This window comes from Mustela putorius, unplaced genomic scaffold (assembly GCF_011764305.1).
Source record: "Mustela putorius furo isolate JIRA1106 unplaced genomic scaffold, ASM1176430v1.1 tig00003834_pilon_pilon_pilon, whole genome shotgun sequence".
Classification (NCBI taxonomy): Eukaryota; Metazoa; Chordata; class Mammalia; order Carnivora; family Mustelidae; genus Mustela; species Mustela putorius.
Window position 1 is genome coordinate 95,483,658 of NW_025421987.1, and position 16,721 is coordinate 95,500,378.

The 16,721-nt window shown below is 34.9% G+C and overlaps 1 protein-coding gene across 15 annotated transcripts in view; it reads left to right on the plus strand.

Moving 5' to 3' along the window:
• The window catches only part of DLG1 (discs large MAGUK scaffold protein 1), a 255,607-nt gene that overhangs the window by 171,027 nt on the left and 67,859 nt on the right, over positions 1–16,721 (plus strand). For all 15 annotated transcript variants that reach the window (XM_045088103.1, XM_045088104.1, XM_045088102.1 and 12 more), the window contains 2 exons: positions 5,959–6,079; positions 9,823–9,979. In XM_045088103.1, the coding sequence (XP_044944038.1) occupies positions 5,959–6,079; positions 9,823–9,979 (278 nt within the window). The remainder of the gene's footprint in view (positions 1–5,958; positions 6,080–9,822; positions 9,980–16,721) is intronic.

Here is a 16,721-nt window from a genome sequence, read left to right on the forward strand (position 1 = left end):
ATTTTTTCAGGTATACCATGATTTCATTTTTTACCAGTTGTCTTTTACACAAGTCACTTCATTCCTTTTACCTCTCAAGCCACTATAATAAATTAAACTAGCGATCCTTGCATTTTTATACTCCTGGGGCGCCTGGGTGGCTCAGTGGGTTAAGCTGGTGCCTTCGGCTCAGGTCATGATCTCAGGGTCCTGGGATTGAGTCCCGCGTCGGGCTCTCTGCTCGGCGGGGAGCCTGCTTCCCTCTCTCTCTCTCTCTCTCTACCTGCCTCTCCATCTACTTGTGATTTCTCTCTGTCAAATAAATAAATAAAATCTTTATAAATAAATAAATAAATGAATGAATGAATAAATAGATTGGGCTGACAGATCTGAGCTGGTATCAAAGCATAGAGGTTTTTTTTTTTTAATAGACTTTATGTTTTAGAGCAATTACAGATTCACAACAAAATTAAGCAGAAGGTACAGAAATTTCTTATATACCATCTTCCCCCATCCATGCACAGCCCCCTCTATTATCAATATCCCCCACCAGAGTGAGATATTTGTTACAACTGATGAACCTATAATGCTACATCTTACCCAGAGCTCACAGTTGACATTAGATTTAAATTTTAATTGTATATCCTGTGGACTTGGACAAATATAATGACCTGTATCCACCATCACAGAACATACAGAGTAGTTTCACTTACTTAAAAATCCTATATTCTGCCTGTTCTTTTCTTTCCTCTAACCTGTAGGACCACTGATCTTTTTACTGTTACCATAGTTTGGCCTTTTCCAGAATGTCACATAGTTTGTATCATACAATATGTAGCCTTTTGAGGTTGGCTTTTTTCACATAGTAATATGCATCTAAGGTTTCCCATATCTTTTCATGGCTTGATAGCTCCTTTCTTTTTAGTGCTGAATAACAATTTGAGTGTACCACAGTTTATTTATCCATTCACCAATGGAAGAATATCTTGGTTTCTTATAAACTTTAGAAATTATGAATAAAGCTGCTTTTAAATATATTTGAGCAGGTTTAGGTATAGACATAAGTTTTCATCTCCTTTTGGTGAATACCGGAACATGATGGCTAATATCATAGGATAAGAATATGTTTAGTTTTATAAGAAATGGCCAAACTGTCTTCCAAATTGTACTCCAGCCGTATAGTATGAGGGTTCCTGTTGTTTCATATTCTTAACAGCATTTGAGGTTATCATTGTTCGGTATCTGAGCTTCTAATAGATGTACAACAATTTTAATTAGCATTTTCCTGATGACATATGGTGTGTGGGGCACCTTTTTCATATTCACCACCTTTGGTCTTTGGTAAGGTATCGTTAAGGGTCTTTGGCACATTTTAAAATTGAGTTGTTTTCTTACTGTTGAGTTTAAGAGTTCTTTGTATATTTTGGCCAACAGTTCTTTATCAGGTGTGTCTTTTGCAAATATTTTTCCCCCAGTCTGGTCTTTTATTTTTTTACTTCTTATTTTTTAAAAGATTTTATTTATTTATTTGACAGAGATCACAAGTAGGCAGAGAGGCAGGCAGAGAGAGAGGAGAAAGCAGACTCTCCGCAGAGCAGAGAGCCCGATGCGGGGCTCAATCCCAGGACCCTGGGATCATGACCTGATTCGAAGGCAGAGGCTTTAACCCACTGAGCCACCCAGGTGCCCCAGGTCTTTTAATTTTTTAGATAGTATCTTTTTCAGAGCAGAAACATTTTAATGAAATCTAGCTTTTTTATACTTTTTTTCATGGATCCTGCCTTTGGTGTTTTATCTAAAAGGTCATTGCCAAATCCAGAGTCATCTAGATTTTCTCCTATGTTATCTTCTAGGAGTCTTATAGTTTTGTGTTTCATGTACAGGCCTTTGATCCATTTTGAGTTAATTTTTTAAGGTTTATGTCTTGATTCGTTTTTTTTTTCTTTTGCATGTGGATGTCCAGTTGTTCCAACACCATTTATTGAAAAGACTGTCTTTGCTCCATTACATAGCTTTTGTTCCTCTATCGGAGATCACTTGACTGTATTTATCTAGGTATGCTTCTGGTCCATTTCATCTAGGTTATGAAATTTGTTGGCATAGAGCTGTTCATACTATTTCTTTATTACCCTTTTAATGTCCCTGGGCTCTGTTGTTAATGTCCCCTCTTTCATTTCTGATATTAATGATTTGGCTTCTCTTTTTTTCTTAGCTTGGCTAGAGGATTACCAATTTTATTGATCTTTTCAAAGAAGCAGCTTTTGGTCTTAACTGATTTTTACAGTTGATTTCCTGTTTTTTAATTTCATTGATTTCTGCTGTAATTTTATTCTTTCCTTCTTATTTTGATTTGCTGTTTTAATTTCATAAGGTAGAAACTAAGATGATTCATTTTAGATTTATAGTATTGGATGTATTCAGTTCTATAAATTTCCTTCTTAGCACTGCTTTCGCTGTATCCCACAATTTGATACATCATGTTTTCATTTTCACTTGGTTCAAAATATTTTTTAGTTTCTCCAGAGATTTCTTTTTTGATCCATATATTATTTAGGAGTATATTATTTAATCCCTACGTATTTTGAGATTCTTCAGCTGTCATTTTGTTACTGATTTCTTTTCATTCCGTCATGATCTGAGAGCAGACATGGTATGATTTTTTTTTTTTTTAATTTGTTAAGTTGTGTTTTATGGCCCAGATGGTAGGTAGTCTGTCTTGGTGAATGCTCCATGTGAGCTTAAGAAGAATGTATCTTCTGTTGTTGGATGAAGTAGTCTATAGGTATCCACTATATCCTGTTGATTAGTGATATTGTTGAGTTCAGTTATGTCCTTACTGATTTTCTGCCTCCTATATCTGTCCATTTATAAGAAAAGAATGTGGATCCATCTGTTTCTCCTTGCAGTTCTGTCATTTTGGCCTCACATAGCTTGACAGTATTGCTGGATGCATAAATGTTTGGAATTGTTATATCTTCTTGGAGAATTGACCCTTTTGTCATTATGTAATACCCTTCTGTATCTCTCATACCTTTGTTTATTTTGAGTCTTCTCTGTCTGGAATTAATACAGTTACTCCCACTATCTTCAATTAGTGTTAGAATGGTAGTATCTTTCTCCATCCCTTTACTTTTCACCTGTACGTGCCTTTATGAAGTGGCTCTGTTATAAATAATATATAATTGGGTCTTGTTTTTGACCCACTCTGATAATCTTGGTCTTATAATTGGTGCATTTAGACCATTGATGTTCATAGTAAATTTTGATATAGTTGGATTAATATCTGTTATATTTGTTACTGTATTCTATTTGTTGTTCTTATTTCTTTATTTGTTATCCACTCTATTTCTGTCTTTTACAGTTTTACTGAAACATTTTATTCCATTTTCTCTCCTTCCTTAACAGTTAAAGTCTCATTTTACTTTTTCAGTGGTTGCCCTAGAGTTTGCAATATACATATCAACTAACACTATACAGCTTCACAGGTAGTGTAATTACCTTAAAATAATCCTAATTCCTCTCTTCCATTCCTTGTGCCATTGTTGACATTCATTTCACTTATACATATACACACATGTATACATAGGCATATATAGTTGAATACAGTGTTCCTGCTGTTACTTTCCAAGAAGTTAAGATGTAATTCATATCTTTGTACCTTTATCAGTATAGTTGGTTTTTTTTTCCCTGTGACTTCTTTTTTTTTTTAAAGATTTTATTTATTTGACAGAGATCACAAGTAGGCAGAGAGAGAGGAGGAAGCAGGCTCCCTGCTGAGCAGAGAGCCCCATGCGGGGCTCTATCCCAGGGGGCAGAGGCTTTAACCCACTGAGCCATCCAGCACCCCCTCCCTGTGACTTCTTTTTAGATTCCTCTCTTTCCCCACTACCTGTTTCCTCTTCTTTGAAAAGGATATTTCTTTGTGTAATTTTCTTGGCATTTGACCTACTTGGTGTTTTCTGACCTTCCTGGATCTGTGGTTTGAGGTCTGATGCCAGTTTAGGGGAATTCTTAAAGTCATTATTATTGTTTCAAAGATTTCTTCCATTCTTTCCTAACACATTTGATAATCACATTTCATAAATGTCACACCTTTTGTAGCTGTCTCACCGTTCTCAGATATTTTGTTTTAGGTTTCTTTTGTTTTGTTTCATTCTTTTTCTCTCTCTCTCTGCTTTTCAGTGTTAGTGGTTGCTATTGAGATATCCTGAAGTTCAGAGATTCTTTTCTCAGCCCATCAAAAGCATTCTTCATTTCTGTTAACAGTGTTTTCGATGTCTAGTATTTCATTCTGTTTCTCTTAGAATTCCCATGTCTCTGCTTATTGCTCATCTGTTTTTGCATCATGTCTGTCCACTAGAGCCATTAGCATATTAATAATTGTTGTTTTATTTTTTTAAGGTTTATTTCTTTATTTTAGAAAGAGACAGAGAATAGGGTGAAAGGACAGAGGGAGAGTGAGAGAGTCTTAAGCAGACTCCACACTGAGCACCAGCCTGACGTGGTGCTCGATTTCATGATGCTGCGATCATGACCTGAGCTAGAACCAAGAATTGGACACTTAACTGTCTGCACCCAGGCACCTGTAATCATTGTTGTTCTAAATTCCTGGTCTGATATTCCAAAATTTCTGCTGTATCTTGAGTCTGTTCTGATACTTGCTCTGCCTCTTCCAGCTGTGTTTTTGCCTTTTATTATGTCTTGTAATTTTTTCCTGATAGTCAGGCATGATGTGTTAGGTAAAAGGAATTGCTGTAAATAGGCCATTAGTAATACGATGATAAGGTGTTGGAGAGGGAAAGTGTTCCTAGCCCTGTGATCAGGTCTCAAGTCTTTTAATGAGTTTGCACCTCTGGAATGTAAGCTACACAGTGCCTCTCAGTATCTCACTTCCTCCCTTAGGTGGGATAGGATGACTAGAATGGACTGCAGTTGATTATTTCCCTAACCCCAGGTCACTGGTCTCTGATAAAACCCTAGCAGGTTAGGCTTTGATCATTTCTCCTGAAGGCAAAACTGTTATGAAAAACAGAATGCTCTTGTATATTTGAAAATGGGTTGTTTTCCCTTCCTCCTGTCAGTAGCACGAGGAGATTTTTCTCCACTATTCTCTGTGAGAGCCTGGTAGAGGTAAAACTCACAAATGTGTGGGCTCCCCCAATAACAGGGTCCCCCAGAAGTGTTTTTACTGGCCCATGCTGAACCTCCAGCAATTTGCCAATTAAAATTCAGGTTTCTCTATCCTAACACTAGTTCCCACAGAGTTTTCTGCTGTGATAAGTTGTAATTCTCTGTATTTGCCTACCATTTTCTCCAGTTTGGGGGCAGGAGTTTGCCCTGTCATCCCCCTTATCCTAAAGGTCTAAGAAGACTTGAATTTTTAGGTTTTTTAGCTTTTTAAGGGGTTGTTAGAACAGAGTGATGACTTCCAAGCTTCTTACATGCCAAACTAGAAGCCAGAAGTCCCTTAATTATTATAAAATTTTGTCGAGCATAATCTTTGTGAACCTATTTTTAAACTTTTGGTTTTCATTATTTACAATTAGATTTTAAGTAATAAAAAGTTTTTTAAACTTAATCTGCAAAATGACGTCTCAGAAAAATTAAGTTATTGTACTTTAGATTTTGTTTACAGTCTTTTCTAGGACAGCCTTTTAAATAACACTTCTTAGATTTCACTGTGCAAATCAGTTAATGTAAAACTCCTTTTTAGTTCTGTTTTTTTAAGAGAAGACAAACATGATAAGTTTACTTACTGATCTGAATATCTATACTAGTTTTTACTAGTATAGTAAACTTGAACTTGAGCTTGTCTGATTTTTTAGAAAGTTGAGCTTGTCTAATTTTTACCTGGTCTTTTTCAACTTACATAAAAAAATGGATATGAATTATACATTAACTAACCTTAAAATTGTTAATTCACAAATGCAGTTCTGAATGGCTCATTTCACTTAAACTGCTTTTTACTTTATTTTGAAGCTGCTTCTCAACCTGTTGATAACCATGTAAGCCCATCATCCTACTTGGGCCATACACCAGCATCACCAGCCAGATACTCACCTGTTTCAAAAGCAATGCTTGGAGATGATGAAATTACAAGGTAAGGAACTGAGCATTTGTCCTTCGTAAATAAGGCCAATTGTTAGAAGAAGTTGTAATCAGCCAAGTAAGATAGCCACAATTTTCAGGACTAAAAGATTTTACTGACAGATAATGAACTTAAACCTAAATTTTTTTCATTGGAGGGTTCTTTGAGGAGGCTGAAATATAAAATTATTTTATATTCCAGGGGCACCTGGGTGGCTCAATGGGTTAAATCCTCTGCCTTTGGCTCAGGTCATGATCTCAGGGTCCTGGGATCGAGCCCCACATCAGGCTCTCTGCTCCGCGGGGAGCCTGCTTCCCTTCCTCTCTCTCTGCCTGCCTCTCTGCCTATTTGTGATCTCTGTCAAATAAATAAATAAATAAATTATATTCCAAATAAATCACTGCCCTTTTTAAAAACATACTACTTTTTTTCAGAAATGGTTAATTGTGCTTAGAAATTATCATAGATAAAACTAAGTTAAGAATATGCTATGTATATTTAAAACTAACTTTTCATATACCCCACATTATTAGTTTTTTTAGATGTGCAATTCATGGGCATTAATTGCATTCACAATGTTAGGCAATCATCACCATCTATTCCAGAACCTTTTTGTCACCTCAAACAAACTATAGCCATTAAGCAGTAATTCCAGATTTCCTCTCCTCCCAGTTCCTGGTAACCTCTAATCTAGTGTACTTTGTGTCCTATACATTTGTTTATTCTGGATTGTTCATACAAGTATCATCTTAAAATTCTTTTCTGTCTGACTCTTATTTAGCATGATGTTTTCAGGATTCATCCATGTTGTAGCATGTACCAAAACTTCATTCCTGGGGTGCCTGGGTGGCTCAGTCAGTTAAGTGTCTGCATTTGCACAGGTCATGATCCCTGTTTCCTGGGATGGAGCCTCGCATCAGGCACTCTGCTTAGCAGGGAGCCTGCTTCTCCCTTTCCCTCTGCCTGCCACTCCCCCTGCTTGTGTGCTCTCGTGCTCTCTCTCTTTCTGTGAAATAAGTAAATATATATATTTTTAAACCTTCATTCTTTATGGCTGAATAATATTCCATTACGTGTATATACCACATTTTATTTATCCATTCATCTGTTGTTGGACCCTTGGGTTGTTTCTATTTTTTGGGTATTGAGAATAATAACCTGATAAACAGGGATGCCTGGGTGGCTCAGTTGGTTAAGCAGCTGCCTTCAGCTCAGGTCATGATCCCAACATACTGGGATCTAGTCCCACATCAGGCTCCTTGCTCAGCAGGGAGCCTGCTTCTCCCTCTGCCTCTGCCTGCCATTCTGTCTGCCTGTGCTCAGTCTCTTTCTCCCTGACAAATAAATAAAATCTTTAAAAAAAAAAAAATAAATAAAAATAAAATAACCTGATAAACATTGGCTTGCACTTTCTTGCATCCTTGTTTTCACTTCCTTTGGATATATACTAAAGTGTGGAATTACTGAGTCACATAGTCAGTATGTTTACATTTATGAGGAACCATTTGTTTTCTATTGCAACCACACCATTTTACATTCCCACCATCAATATTTGAGGGTACAGTTTCTCCACATCCTCACCAATACTTGTTTTTTTCTGTTCTATTTTGTTTCATAGCCATTGTAGTAGCTGGAATATATCTCATGATTTTCATGCATTTCTCTAAAGACTAAAGATGTTGAACATCTTTTCATGTGTCTGTGTTATTTGAAAAATCAGAATTTTCCTCTGAAATACTGTTGGATTTTAGCAGAGTATTTTAAATTATTATTTAGATAAAATTTATATTTATATAAAGCTAATATGTATGTGTAGCTTTTTGCTTCATATATATATACTTTTTTAAGTTTACATACAGTATAATACTAGTTTCAGGTGTAGAATTTAGTGATTCAGCACTTAGTTACAACACCCAGTGCTCATCACAAGTGCTGTCCTTAATACTCACCACTCATTTAATCCATCCCCCCTCCCACTTCCTCCATATATGTTCTAAAGTAATAGAAACCCTATACTATAAGTCCATCATCTAACAGTGAAATAAAACATTGATATAGTGAAATATATTTTGTCCCCTGATCCTGCACTGCCTCATCAAGTGAACTGTTTTCCTGAATTTGGATTTATTATTCCCTTTTTTTCTTTTATATATGTGTGCATGTGTTTAATATTTTCTAAACAATTTATTATTTGGTTTTACTATTTTTGACAAAATATAATTTTGTTTACGCTGTAAGTGAACCTGCCAAAGCTGAATAATGATGAAAACCTATGTATGACTGGAAAATGCCAGTTTAAGTATTTAGCAAATGCTTTAAATTAATCCCACATTATATGGAAGGATCCCTAAAATTCATCTTTTAAAAATATTTACCTCTGGTGGCTCCTGGATGGCTTATTCAGTTAAGTGTCTGCCTTCGGCTCAGGTCATGATCCAGTGGTCCTGGGTCTGAGCCCAAGCATTGGCCTCCATGCTCAGCAGGAAGTCTGCTTTTCCCTCTCCCTCTGCTGCCGCTCGCACTACTTCTGCACCTGCTCTCTTGCTCTCTCTCGGTCAAATAAATAAAATCTTAAAAAAAAAAAAAATTTACTTCTGTTAAGCCTTTTGTTACTGATAGCTTTTTGAAATGTTTTAGAAAAATCTAATTAAATTTTTAAAATATTTACCAAATATGATACATTCTAATTTCAAATGATATTCTGTATCTCATCTGCTGCTGGAATTTTCATGGTTTTACCAGAGGTATACATGGTATTCACACAACCATTTATAACTGGCAGCAAATATGAAACACTAGTAGTGGTAAGATGTATTCTGATTTCAGAGATTTTAAATAGGGGGTGGGGAAAAGTCTTATCTTAGAATGGGTGAACAGCAGAGAGAGTTGGAAGGGTATGACTTAAGAAGTAAAACTACTTAATTATTTTATACAAAAAGTTTAGAGATGGGCAGTTCAGCATTTGTGTAGCAACCCTTAGGTCCATGGTGTCTCTGAGATTCTTCTGGTCTATAACCTTCATGGTTATAATATATATTTAAATCAGTAATAGGATTTTATTGTTCCTTTTTTTTGTGGGGGGGTTATTTTGGGTGGGTAAGGGAACAGAATGTGCTTTGTTTTTGTTAGGGTCTATCTTTGGGAAATAACAATAAATTTTACCTTTATTTCTCAGAGGTCAAAATAGGGTCATAGCCTCAACTTAACAAAGAGGAATGAGATTGCTATGACTGGCTTAGGTTAGTTATGATTCATCCTTTGGAGACTGGAAAGGGCCTACCTACCTTTTTTAAGATAAAGGTTTATCTGCCTTTTACAATATCTAAGAAGTAAGGGCAGTGACTGATTCCTAGGTAATAAGATGTGTACAACCTCAGCTTTTCTTAAGTGTGTGTATTTCTTGAGTAGGTTCTTTATGTCATTATTTTTTTTTTAATTACCACAACTTTCTTCTCCTTTTTGTTTTAGTTTCATGTTTGTTTTTTAACAAAAATAATTGATTTTTAACATGTGTTTTTAGCTTTTATTTAAAATAAGAATTTTTCAAAAAAAAAAAAAATAAGAATTTTTCCTTTAATTTCTAAGCCTACTTTGTAGACTTAGAATCTCTACTCTTGTCTTGAAAACCTTAACTTTCATCTAGCTTTATTTATAATTTGATAATATAAGAGTTATCAGTAGAGAATTCTCACTGATAAAATATGAAATTCCATATAAAATTTCTAAGGTGTTCAATATTTTTCTAATTTTTTTAGGGAACCTAGAAAAGTTGTTCTTCATCGTGGCTCAACAGGCCTTGGTTTCAACATTGTAGGAGGTGAAGATGGAGAAGGAATATTTATTTCCTTTATTTTGGCTGGAGGACCTGCTGATCTTAGTGGAGAGCTGAGAAAAGGAGATCGTATTATATCGGTAGGATATTTTAATCAAAATAACATTTTTATAATTATAACTATGACCTACTATTAGAAGTGGTTTTTTTACATCCTAAAGTTATGGGAGATATTTTGGTTATTTTCCTACCATTTTGTAACTTAATTGTAGGATTGCAGTGTTGTCTGAGAACATATTCTATAGGATCGATTTTCTTCTGATATTTGACTTACCTATAAGGGGGTCACTCTTTATAAATGTGCTTGAAGAAAGTTATGTATTCTCTATTTGTTGACTGCAAGGTTTTCTGTATGTTTACTAACCTTGTTATTTATGTAGTACAGATCTTCTTTATACTGTAATCTATTGTCTGATCTATTATTAAAAGATTTTTTTAGGCTTTCTGAAGTGATGATGGATTTAGCAGTTTGTCTTTGTAGCAGTTTTTAATTTTTATATCTTTGAAACTATGTTATTAGATGCATCTAAGTTTAGAATCATTATTCCTTCCTGGTGAGTTGAATTTTTTTATCATTATGTGATAATCCTCTTTATAATAATGGTTTTTACCCTAGAAGCTGTGTTGCCTGATATTAATATGGCTCTTTTGTCCTTGATATTTGCTCATCAAATTATCTTTATTTCACCCTCACTTGTAAATATAATTTAGTCTAAAGAGCTAGGTTGACAGCTATTGTCTGTCAGTACTTTGAAGATACTGTTTTATGTTCTCTGGGTTCTTTTGTTGCTATTTACAAAAAAAGATCTGCACTTTGTCCTGTTTGCAAGTGATTTGGTTTGGTTTTCTTTTTTTTTTCACTGACTACTTTTAAAGTCTCTTACTCTTTGGTGTACTACAATTTAACTAAAATGTGTTTATGGCTAGCATTTTATTTATTCTGTTTGGGATTCATTGTGCTTCCTAGATCAGAGGAGTTCTGTCCTTAATCAGTCCTGGAATCTTAGCCAGTATTTTTTCAAATTTTGCATTTCCCACATTGTGTGGATTCTGTCCTCCTTCGGTTCCTATGAGAGGATATTATCTTTTTGTTCTGCATATCTTTTAACCCCCATTTCATATTTATCAACTCTCTCCTTGTACTTAACTTCAGTCATCTGCTTTCTAGTTCATGAATTTTCTTCATCTGCTCTTTAAGCCAAAACCAGTTTTTTAAATTTCAGAATACCCTTTGCTTTCTAGAAATTATTTCTGGGTTTTGTTTTGTTTTGTTTTGTTTTTCAGTCTATCTTGGTGGTTTTTGTGGATTCTTTGTTATTTACAGTTCCTAATATTCTTTTAGATTTTTCTTTTAAACATATTTTATATTAAGTGCTATAAATAAGAGTTCTGTTTTTTGAAGCTTACAGGTAACTAATACATGTGACCTATGATAAATTGTTTTATTCTAAATTTTGCACTGTGAGTTTGTTTTCAGTAGGACTCAGTAGCGTGATGGGAGAAAAAGAAAGAATAGATGGGGATGAGGGAAACCAGCCAAATACCTAACATGTAATGGCATCACTAGACTAGAAAAACTAATAAAAATTCTAGGAAGCCACAGACCAAGTCTTAACACCTGTCAGCTCTTTCCCGTTGGTCTTCATTGAATGCTCAGATGCAGTAAACCAATGGTTGGGAACCAACAGAAGAGAATTGAGAAAAAATGATTCCTGAATCATACAAGGTACCTGCTCATAAAAATAGGGGACCTTGGGCAGAAGACCTGTGAAAACCAGCCCTAGGAACTCTGTACTTGAGGTGTTAAGACATAAGAGTTGGCGGGAGGGGTGGCAGATAAGAGAGTTCAGAAAAAGCCTTCTGAGACTGTGTGGACAGAATGATATCTCCAAAGACACAGCAAGCCTGGGCCAGATCTTGAGAACAGAGAGAACTTAACAGCAACTCAGAAGCTGGCAGCAAGTTTATAAAGCAGTTTTAAAAGCCAGCAATTCAGCTATAAAACACTAAGTGATCCTGGTAATCTCCAGGATCTAGTGCTAGTACCCCATCTTGTGTCCCTCAGAGGAAAAGGTCTTAATCATGCTCTCAAACACATAAACTGAACTTAATTAAAAACTGCAATAAAGTACAGTTGTAGTTCCCCCACTGTTGTGGCCCAACACAAGGGTTGTTCCCTATTCTGGGATTAAATAGTATTTGTTTCATCCTCCATAGTTACTTTATCTGAAATTGTCTACTTTACAATTAAAAATTACAAAACATGCAAAAAAAAAAAAACTAGTTGTCAGGACAGAAGCAGTCAATAAAATTAAATCAAGAGAAGGCTCAAATGTTGTATTTATCAAATAGGGACTTGAAAATAAGTATGATAAAATCATGATGATGATAATGATGATAAATACTAAAGAGTATAGAGGTAAAAGTAGAAAATACAGATGAAAAGATTGGAGAATTTAGACAACGTTATCAATACTACAAAAAAAGGATCACACGGAATGGCTAGAAAATTTTTTTTTTTAAACTGTCACAAATGAAAATTTTATTTAAAAGATTCAATAGGACACTGGACTCAACAAAGGAAAGAATCTATGAACTTGAGCATAGGACAAAGTTTCCAAATTGAAATGTAAGGGGCAGTGTGTAGAATTTGGGAAGAAAAAGCAGACCAGAGCATTTAAGATCTATGAAATAGTATCAGTAATGAAGAAGAGACAGTCTGTGAAAATATAATGACAGGTCTCTAAAACTGATGAAAAATACCAACCTACAGGCCTATGAAGCTCAGCAAACGGTACCTAGATACATCATAATTAAAGTATTAGACAGCTACACTAAAGAGCACATCTTAAAATCAGTCTTAGAAACAACACGTCTACATAGGAACAATAGAAATGACAACTGACTTCTCAATATCAAAATGCAAAGCCAACTGAGGGATATCTTTAAAGTGCTGAAGGAAAAAACTATAAATCTAGAATCCTATATCCAGTGAAATTATTTATGAGAAATGAAGTTGAAATAAAGACATTTTCAAATGGACAATAGCTTAGAGAATATGTCCCTTGCAAACCTGCAAGAAATACTAGAAGAAATTCTTCTGATTAAGGAGAAATTATACTAGGTGAAACCCTAGACCTGCAGAAGGAAATTAAGAACAACAGAACGTATACCTGGATAGGTATAAAAGGTCTTGAATTTTTTAAAAAAATAATTGTAAGACTATTAGCCATTTAAAACAAAAATAATTGCATGTATACTAGGGGTTATGACATATAGAAGTAAAATACAAGGCACTAGAGCACAAATTGACAGGAAAAACGGAATTATACTAGTGTTTCTTACAGCTTGTGAAGTGATAAAAATTTATTTGAAAGTGGGCTGTCATATCTTATATTTACATGTCATTATTTCTGGAAGAAGCCCTAAAAATACTACCAAGAGCTATAGTTTTAAAAATTCAATACAGGAAATAAAGTGAAATATTAAAAAAAATCCATGCTTCTTACAAACAAAAGCAGAAAAGGAGGGGAAAAAAGGGTAAGTAAAAAGCAATATGAAGATGTTAGATTGAAATCCAACTCTGTTGGTGTCTACATTGCAGTTAACACTCTTAATTAAGATGCAGAAATTATCAGCTTGGTTAAAAAAAAATAACCAAGACCCAAATATATACTCTTCTCTAAAAATTCTCTTTAAATAGACACATATGGGGACGCCTGGGTGGCTCAGTCAGTTAAGTGGCTGCCTTCTGCTCAGGTCATGATCCCAGTGTCCTGGGATCGAGTCCCACATCAGGCTCCTTGCTCGGCAGGGAGCCTGCTTCTCCCTCTGCCTCTGCCTGCCGCTCTGCCTGCCTGTGCGCTCACTCTCTCTCCTCTCTCTCTCTCTGACAAATAAATAAGAATAAAATCCTTTAAATAGACACATATGTTCTAAGTAATAGAGTAGAAGAAAGTATGAACTATACGAACAACACATGAAAGATGGTGTGACATACTCCTTTGAGGCAAAATAGACTTCAACAAATATTATTATTGATAGATTTTTATAATGATAAAAAATATTATTTCATTGTGAAGACATAACAGTGTTCAGTTTGCATGTGCCTAATAATTCTTTCAAAATACATGAAGCAAAAATTATCAGAACTAAGGAAAGAAATGGAAAAAATGTACAATCAGGTTGGGGATTTAAACATACTTCTTCCATAATTAATGGAATAAGTAGCAAAAGAAAAAAGAAATTTGTGTCCTTATCACTCATTATCTACAAAAATTAATTTGAAATGGATGATAGAACTAAATTTCTAGGAGAAAACATACAAGAAAATCTTAGCGAACTTGAATTAGACTAAGATTTCTTAAATAGGACTACGGGGCTAAGTCAGTTCAGTGGTGAAAAGAAAGTCTTTTTTTAACATTTATTTTAGAGAAAGAGAAAGCAGGAGCAACCTAGGTAGGTTAGGGAGGAGAGGGTAGGGAGGAGAAAACAGAATGTCAAGCATACTTCCTGCTGAGCACAGAGGCTGCCTCAGGGCTCAATTTCACAACCCCCAGATCATGACCTGAGCCCAAATCAGGAGTCAGATGCCTAACTGAGCCACCCCGATGCCCCAAAAAGAAAATCTTTTTACGTAAATGATGTTGAAATGACTAAATATCTATATAGAAAAATATGAACTTCAACCCCATCTTAGTCCAGATGTAAAAATTAATTCTACAGGGATTTTAAATCTAAATGTAAAGCCCAAACCATAATCCTCCTAGAAGAAAACATAGAAGGATATGATTGCAACCCTGTGGTAGACAAACAATCTCTTGGACAAGATACATAAAATACTAATCATAAAAAGGGTGCATTAAAAAACCAAATTGGCAAGGAACAGAGTAGGAAAAAATATTCTTACTGCCTATATCTGACAAAAGACTTGTGTCCAGAATACATAACCATCTCCCACAAATTAACAAAAAGATGAGGAATGCAGTTTTTTAAATGAGCAGAAGAATTAAACAGATACTTCACAAAACAAGATATATGAATGGCTTATAAGTACATGAAAAGGTACTTAACATGAGGCATCAGGGCAGTGCAAAAAAAACCACAGTGAATGAAGAGGTTTGTCAGATTTGGGTAGGAGTGATTTAACTTTTCTGTATCTTGATTGTGACAGTGTCTACACAACATGTGCAGTTGTCAAAACTCTTTAACTGTAAACTAAAAAGATTAATTTATTGAAAGTAAATTATGCCTAAATAAAAGGAAATAGAGGTGATCTTTGAACAACACGGGGTTGAACTACATGCATTCACTTATATGCAGAGTTTTTTATAAATACAGTTTAGTATGCTAAATGTATTTTCCTTTTAAGATTTATTTATTATTAGAGAGAGAGTGCACAAGTGAGGCGAGGGGCAGAGGAAGAGGGAGACAATCAGACTTCCCACTGAGCTGGGACCCCGATGCGATGCAGGGGTGAAATCAAGAGTCAGACACTTAACCGACTGAGCCAGGTGCCCCGCCCCATGATTTTCTTAATATTTTCTCTATTGTAAGAATAAGGTATGTAATATACAATTGGTAAGACTTTTAGTCAGCAGTAGACTATTATTAGTTGAGATTTTGGAGAGTCAAAAGTTGTATGTGGATTTTTAACTGTGGAGGGGCAGCAAGTATTCCATATCCCACCCAGGTGAATGGCTTTAAAAAAAAAAAAATGACAAACATTGGTGAGGCTGTGGAACACTGGTAGCTCTCATTCATTATTGTTGGGCATATTGTATAGTCACTACAAGAATTTGGGGGGAAGTTGTTGAGAAATCAAACATACAACTAACCTTATTACCCAGACTTTACCCAAGAAATCATGTCTACAGAAAGAGTTAACAGAAAATGTCCATAACAGCCTTATTAATAATAACTGAGATCTGGAAATGACTCAGGTGTCCATCAATAGCAAAATAGCTAAATAAAGTTGGCGTACATTTATATAATATAACGCTATTAACCAATAAAAAGTAACAAACTACTGAAACACAACATAGATAACACTAAAGAACATCACCTTGAGTAAAAGAACCACAAAAACACATACAGTAAGATTCCAGTTACATGATAATCGTGAGTAGAAGACAGTAATTTCTATTAAGAGAAGTCAGAGTGGTTGTCGGTAATCATACTGATTAAAAGAGATACAGTGAGTTGGATGATGGAAAAGGTATATATCTTGTTAGTAGTTGTGGTTTCATGGTGTATACGGTTGTTGAAAATTCTTTCAACTCAACTTCAAATTTTCACATTGTTTGTAATTTTATACTGTAATTTAAATTTTTTAAATAAATTATAGTATATTAAGGACAAAATGGTGAAAAGGAATGAATTTGTTAAAAATAAATGTTAGATAAATTAGCTAGATGTTTAGAGGAATAAAATTAGCTTAGAGCCTCACTTCACACTTTGTGTCAAAATAAATTTTCAGTTGGCTTAGAGTTAGGTGCAAAAAATTCAAAGCAAGAATAGATTTTTTTTTTTTAAGTTGTCCATGTGGGACAGCTTTATTTGGGTCACTGACATACTGCTAGAGTATGTTAGACTGACCAACACAAACTCGTTCATGCAGAAATTACCCAGTTTCAGCACTGAAAACCCTATGTCTGGAAATGCCTTTAGTCTTGATTTTAAAACTGAAAATCCCAGACAGTCCAGTCCACTCGTTCACCATAATGTGAGTGTAAGTTGCATATGGCCTTACGTTAGGCTATATGCATCAGTAGCCTTAAAATTTTAATGCTTACTAAGCTTCTTTAGGGAAGTAGCCTAAGA